Raw genomic sequence first — 7,513 nt, forward strand, 5'->3', positions numbered from 1 at the left:
GTGAGACATACTATGTGATAGGAATAGACATATTCCACGATAGATCACAAGGATTGTTAGGTTTGTCCCAAAAAACATATATTAATAAAGTTTTAGAGAGATTCAAAATGGATAAGTGTTCAACATCTCTTGTTCCAATTGATTAAGGTCGTACACGAAAAAATAAACAATTAAAATATAGTAATTAGGAAGTCATCCCAAGGTCGTTTCCCATGTGACCAATGTCCTCAATCAAAAGATCCAAATACAACACAGGGGGGTTAGTTTTAAAACGTAGTTCAACAACAAAATAACGAACAAAAATAAAATTCAATAAAATAGTGAATGAAAAAATACTGACACCTTGGATTTGAATGAAACTCCATCAATCACAAGTAACGAAATTAATTATTCTTTCCAGATTACTCTCATGAAACCCAAAATTAACTATCTAAGCGGAGATTAACACAAGTTCATATTATGTAGTTAAACAAGGCATGTTGTGAACAACCCACACACATTAAGCATGAACACAAGTTGATTACGGTGTAGAAACATGATTATGAGATTAAGCATCATACAAATTCATATTCTCAATGAAAACACAGATTGAAGAAGGGTAAACAGAACAAAAACATAATTTGAACAAGAACCTCAAGATTTCATTTCATTCTCTTCCAAGGAATCAATACACGAAATTATTTCTCCATGGGATTCAAATTACAACACAAAACAAAATGAAAATTCATCATGGAAAGAGAGAAATTCTATCAAAAACGTAAACATTCAAACCAAAATGTGAAACCCTAAGCTTGGTGCTGTCCAAAATGAACTAAAACGTGAATATAGAGTGGTTGCCTTCAATGACTCTTTAAATGTCTCTAAAAATGTAAAAAAAAAAAAAAGACATAATGGACAATTAAGGGTTCTGAAAACCTAAAACCCTACAAAACTCATTGCCACATCAAACAAACATGTCCCTAATTATAAAATTGTCACTCTCAGCCACAAAATTACAAAATTGCCCATCTTGGCTGCAGAATTACAAAGTTGTCACTCTAACCCAAATGTTGACGTGGAAATAGGACTAAAGTGACACAAATCACATGGCAAAGCTTTCTCAGCCCAAAATTGCTTCACAATAATCCTGAAAATAGTTGACAAAGGAAGATTAAACCAAGTAAATCCAAATTAGTAAAAATTTGAATTATTGGCCCAATGAAGCCCAGTACAAGAAAATGCACTAAAGATATATAATTAAGCACTAAACATCCATCAAGAAGGGTACATAAAGGTAAGAAAATAGGGGAAAATAATGACTCATCACCAATACAGAAAGGAGACAATTTTATTCTCATGTAATTTTCAAAGAATGATTTGGAATGGAAACAGATGGAAGTTATCCCTTATGCGTCTGTTGTTGGGAGTTTAATGTATGCCAGATATTAGCTTTGTCGTTGGTATGCTTGGTAGATACTAGAGTAATCCAAGACTAGATCATTGGAAAACTGCAAAGAAAGTTTTAAGATACCTACAAGGAACAAAGAATCACATGCTTAGTTATAGAAAATATGATCACCTTGAGGTGATATGTTATATAGATTCAAGCTTTGTCAATTGTATGGATACAAGAAATTCTACATTTGGTTATGTATATCTTTTAGCCGAAGGAGCGATTTCATGGAAAAGTTCAACAGTCTGTCATTGTTGCATCCACCATGAAAGTTAAATTTGTGGTATGCTTTGAGGCCACAATTATGACTAATTGGTTGCAGAACTTTATTTCAGGACTTGGAATAGTCGATAGTATTGCCAAGCCGCTAGAAATTTATTGTGATAATTTCACAGTAGCCTTCTTTTCTGATAACGACAAGTATTTCAACGGTGCTAAGCATATGTAGTTAAAATATTTTGTCGTTAAAGAAGAAGTTAAAAACGTAGAGTGTCAGTAGAACATATTAGCACATATCTTATGATTGTTAACCCTTTGACAATAGGATTACCATCCAAATTATTTGATGGTCATGTAAAGAATATATGTATTATGTCTACTAATGAATGTCAAATGTTGAATATTAATATTATTAATATTTATGTGTCACTCTCAACTCTTTAATGTATAAGTATAAGTTTTGAAATTTGTGTTTTCTTCTTTATGTTTATGTATGCAAATTATGATGAAGAAAACAACTTATGTTATGTTATTATTATTGAAAAATGCCATTATGTTTGAACCCATTATGGACTTATTGTTTTAAGGTCATATGAAGGATTAAAGGGTTAATATAGTAGTAGTACATGGAATGGACCATGTTAACTAAATGATATGTGACTGTCATGACTCTTGTTATTTATGCATTTTTAATTATGAATAATGATGGAAGTAATTTGTGTAAGGTCTTTTAATGCACGTTATGGTTATGTATTAAATCACGGATTGTTATGACATTATATGAGTCAAATCAGATAATGTTAGAATTAATTCTATCATGTGACTCATCTAAAATATTATTATGGGCCCAACTGTGGTTTAATAAAATATAAAAACCTATTGATTATTATGGGAAGTTATAATAAAATAAAATAAAGATAAAATAAAAATATACTTGATGGATGTTGGTTTATAAAAAGGGATTAGGGTTATATCTCTAATCATAAGGTTCTTTTACAGTAAGTCATCAAGAACGTGTGTGAGAAGAGAAAGAAAAGTAGAGAGATAGATTGGAAAGCGGTGATTGAACAGTAAAATTGAAGAATATATTCTCATAGGATCTCTTATAAATCAAGGCTAGTGTTCTATTATATTTTATTATGTAGAATCATAAATTTTAAAGATCCTAAAATAATTTTCTACAACGAATATGATTGAACGAAGACTACAAATTAATTTTCAGACCTCAAATAAATAGTTATGAAATCTTAACACAAGTTTTACGAGTCTTTAAAAATTCTCCTTACAACTCTTCTAAAGCTACTCCCTATGAGGTAGTGTATGGACATGATGCACTTTTGTTCATCAAAATTAATTAGCAATATATAAGAATAAAAGGTAAGTGAAGAAGTATTGACTAAATAAAATCAAAATTTAACGTTGAATGAGTTAAATAATTTTAATGAAGATAGAGTTATTGTTTTAAAAAATATTATTGAAAAAAGAACATATTACTCAAATTTATTATTAAAAGTTAAGAAAAAATCTTTTGATGGGTGTGACTTGTTGGTATAGAAAGTTAGATTTCCATAAAACATCTCGTAATCAGAAATGACCTTATGAATCATGCAAGAACGAGTTACAAATATAAAAGACATAACAAATTAAGAAAAATTCAGCCTAATTATACAAACTAACATCGCAAATAACATAAATATATTACAACAAAATTGTTCGAAATCACATAATTTTGGGCCATCTTTAGATACTAAATTGTGAAATTGTGACAAGAAAAATTAATGGGAAGAACAAATAAAATAGTGGTTGTGAAAAATCGTTATCACTTTCAATTTAAAAGTTTTAGTAAAGTCCAACACCAACCACTAGAATCAAGATGGTGATGGGAAGATGATATATGGCAATGAAGAACTTAAGCACATGTTCATCTTGATAGATAGTCTGCAAAGCTTTCACAAACTAACGACAACTTATCTGCTATAATCTGATTAATCCGTTGCAATGACATTGTATATCTTGTATAGAGATAACATTAGGAAAACCCAAAGGAACAAGAAGCATAACAACAATAAAATAATATACCAAAAAGCAAGAGTATGAACTCGCCTAAACAAATATATACATTAAAGTAAGCATTACACTGTCAGTGTTAGAAGCAAAAAGCATGCAATGATAACATCTGATCATAACCTCCACAGCTCCGGAAGAAGAAGAATGAGCTTAAATATGCACTGTTTACAAAAGGTGTGTTACATTACATTCACTTAAATTCTGAGTTACCAATTTTCCAATTCAAGTTTTGCCTTCTGCAGTGCTTCCTGAGCTGCAATTTGCTTTGTCTGTCTTTCTTCACTTTGTTTCTTTGCCACTTTTGTTTGCTCAGCTCTTTCCTTCAGCGTTATGTCAGTGACCAATATATTTCTTTCCAAATCAACAAGGCAAGTTTCAATCTTTAAGGTCTCCAACTCACAAAACTTTAATTGATTTTGCTTTTCATTGAGCATGGCCTCGAGATGAGAGACCTGTTCACATAGCAATTGTCTGTGTCTTTTTGATGCTTCAAGCAAAGCTTTGGTCTTGACATGGTCATCTTGGAGTTGGGCTAATCTCATTTTCTCCTCCTCGAAGAGTTTGTTGAGATCCTCCATAGTAAGGAAATTTTCCTTGGATTTATCTATTTCTGCAATTGATGATGCAAAATTGATATAGTCCAAGACATGATCCGAAAACTTTTTGCAGTCAACCTGCAAAACATTTAATATTGCAAAAGTGGTCTCTGCTGCCTCTTTCATGGACTCATGCTCATGAGGAGCCAAGGTTTCCAGATCAGCTAGAAGTTGTTGCTGTGTGAACAAGATCACTTCTCTATGCCTTGATGCCTTTGACTTTCTTTCACCATCTTGTGATTTAACTACATGTCCAGAAACCTCAGTATGACCAAGTCCTTTTATAGCAAGCTTGTTGCAAGGACCAAGCTTGTTGCAAGGAGCATCAGAAACATTCCTCTGTTTAGGGACAATTATTGGATTAAAGGATGGGAAAATGCCTGTAAGGAAGGGACACAATCAACCACAATTCTACATAAAAGTGGACACAGACATATAAAACTAATGAAGTCATACAACAGAAAAATGGCTTAGGTGTGGGGAGATTCAAACTTTGAGCTGGATGGAAGAAAAGAAGACGGCCAAGCCAACCCATTCTACAAGAACCTGCAATAAGATCAAGATAATTCTAAAAGAATCAAGCAAAAATAATCAAAATAATGTAACTTTGCTCCAAAATAAAGGAAACATGAAAGAAACAGATTTCCGAGAACAAAGAAAGAAAACATTACCAAATGAAGCATCAGAGGAAATGCGCATCTGAAACATAATTTGTCGCCAACGGATCCTTGAAGGTGTTGATAGTTGAGATAATGATAGAAATGCTTCTTCCTCAACAGTCTCCCACGATACAGGGCTTATAAACTCGAATTCATCATCATCAGCCATGAAATCTGGAAAACCATTGCGATTCGAATTTGCTACAGTTAGTGCTGGAATATCAGGCACAGCTAAGGAATCCTCAGAATAGTCTGTAACTTTCATCCTTTTACTGAGTTCACTTCCCAGCTCATCATCAGTTTCATCATTTTGGCATCCCTCCCAAAACTCATGAAGACTCCTTTGCCTGCTTCGCTGGGTAGGAACAATGGTTTTTCCATCAACCACTTTAATCTCATCCTCCCACACACGGTATCCACAAGATCCATGACCCTATTTAACAATAGTTAGTTCAATGATTCATTTTCAAGATAACCCAAAAGGATACTTGCCATATACATCAAACAGCTTATAGGCACCAAAAATCCAATAGCATCCCTCTTCTGGTACAAAACATAAATCTTTCCCCCAAAACCCAATAACACACACACACAAAGAACCATAACATCAATCAGAAAATAAAGGTCATGAACCATACCTGCTTAACAGGGCAAGTAAAATAGTACTTAAAAACCCCATCTGTATCTTTATCCTTCACCCTTCTACAAACTCCAGCCTTACACGCACACTCGGGATACTTGATCATCGGAGGCTGGAAATCACTCTCCGCAACAGGTTCATCGCACCACTTAACAAAGTCCTTACATTTTACCCCCTTAAACATAACCACCACCACCACCATCTTTAAAATCATAATCACAAAAGAAAGATACAAAATTTCAAGTGTTAGAAGCGTACACTTTTGATGGGGCAGGTATAGAAGTTCCTCCCACTGCGTGAGGTTTTGATTTCGCATGCGCCATGGCCGCAACTGCACTGTACAGCGTTGGAGGAAACTGGGGAAGCTTGGTTGGCAGAGGGTGAAACGTGTTTAGAATTGGGGGATTTGAAAGGACAGTACCAAGACCAATGTCCAAGTTGGTCACAAATGAAGCATATTTCTTGCTGCATTCGTTTGACGAGGTGTGGAGGACATGTTAGGGGAATCACAGTAGGGCTTTGAGAATTCTGAGTTTGAGACTTTGAAGGTGAATGCGAGAAAGACATGGTTTTTTTTTTCTTGGTGAAACACGACCAAACGAGAGTGAAGGTTGGAAAAAAGAGAGAAGAGATTCTGAATAGTGAAGAAGATGCAGTGTAGTGGTGGAGATGGAGTGTTCCTTCATGCTTAAGAACAACAATTTCAACATTCCAAAGATTCTCATGCTTTTGAATGTTTTCCACTTCACAAATTTCATTATTCACCTTTTAATTTACCTAATTTTAATATCAAGACTTTTCAAAATTGCAATATAATGTACCCAAAGTCAATAACGGCATTATTTCATTCGCGGTGATCAAAGAATGAGAATAAATTTGTAAGTTTTTTTAATAATCAATTTTAAATTTTAGGTTATTTCATGTGATAATATTTAGACTATCAACCAAAATATTTATTAGGTGGTAAAAAAAATTTAAATAATCAGTCAGAAACAAGTTAGACTAAATATTTGGAGTAACTCTTTTACCAAACTAATATTATTATATATTCAATATATAGAAATACATTCTCAATTTTTACTTATTTATACTAAATATTTTTCATAAACAAGTTATTAGCTATTTAATCCAATGTTTACAAAATAAATATAATCTTTGAAATTTTTTAAACTTTTATATTTAAACTAAAATGTATAACAATTCAAAAATATAGAGTACAACTATTTTAGAGTGTTGTTTCATCCTCGATATTAAGTAGTCTATAAGAGCAAAAGTTACTAAAACATCTATGGTAGTTAGAGTCTTCATGAATACCTCAGTTCTTCAAAAAGGTATATAAAGTATAAACTACATAAGGGAGAATCTATACTATGCAATATATATGATTAGTGATTTGAGCATGTAAAATATGATTCGTGTATATAGTAATGGGGCAATACAATCTAATACTCTAAACTAAACTAAAATAATCCTAAAATGCCAATAAAATTATGCATGAAACAATATTTATAAATACTCTTAAAATTGGGCAGAATGAATGATATATGAATATGAAATTTATGTTTCGCATTCTAAAATAAATTCTAACAAATGGAAATTATGTATGAACGCATAAAATGTGTAAACAAATGTATTTAAACATGTTTAGAACTCTAAAACTTCTTAAAACATGTAGAGATATGAAAACAAAAAATATTTGTGAAAATGACTAAGTGAAAACCTAATATACAGTAGGTATTGAATGAAATGTCACAATGAATTAAAAATACGAATTATGTTAATATTAATGATGGAACAAGTCTAATAGCCTAAAACTAACTAAAAATATGTCATAATTAATATATATTGCAAAAATTATTTGTAATAATTTACTTATCATATCGGAAAAATTATCTGGATA

General features: G+C 32.1%; 1 protein-coding gene across 2 annotated transcripts; it reads right to left on the bottom strand.

Moving 5' to 3' along the window:
• Positions 1 to 3,708: 3,708 nt before the first annotated feature.
• LOC114195250 (uncharacterized) lies at positions 3,709 to 6,318 on the bottom strand. Of its 2 annotated transcripts, none has more exons than XM_028085656.2 (5): positions 5,872 to 6,318; positions 5,612 to 5,788; positions 4,986 to 5,406; positions 4,771 to 4,860; positions 3,709 to 4,694 (listed from the first exon to the last, which is right to left on the bottom strand). In XM_028085656.2, exons 1-5 carry the CDS (start codon positions 6,178 to 6,180, stop codon positions 3,925 to 3,927), a joined length of 1,767 nt encoding a protein of 588 aa, XP_027941457.1. In that variant the 5' UTR covers positions 6,181 to 6,318; the 3' UTR covers positions 3,709 to 3,924. The 2 variants fall into 2 exon arrangements, with proteins under 2 accessions (XP_027941457.1, XP_027941464.1); XM_028085663.2 differs by having other exon boundaries at positions 4,807 to 4,860; positions 5,872 to 6,317.
• Positions 6,319 to 7,513: the final 1,195 nt, after the last annotated feature.

Source organism: Vigna unguiculata, chromosome 1, assembly GCF_037176805.1.
Source record: "Vigna unguiculata cultivar grain cowpea cultivar isolate G323 ecotype 2 chromosome 1, ASM3717680v1, whole genome shotgun sequence".
In the NCBI taxonomy this organism is placed as follows: Eukaryota; Viridiplantae; Streptophyta; class Magnoliopsida; order Fabales; family Fabaceae; genus Vigna; species Vigna unguiculata.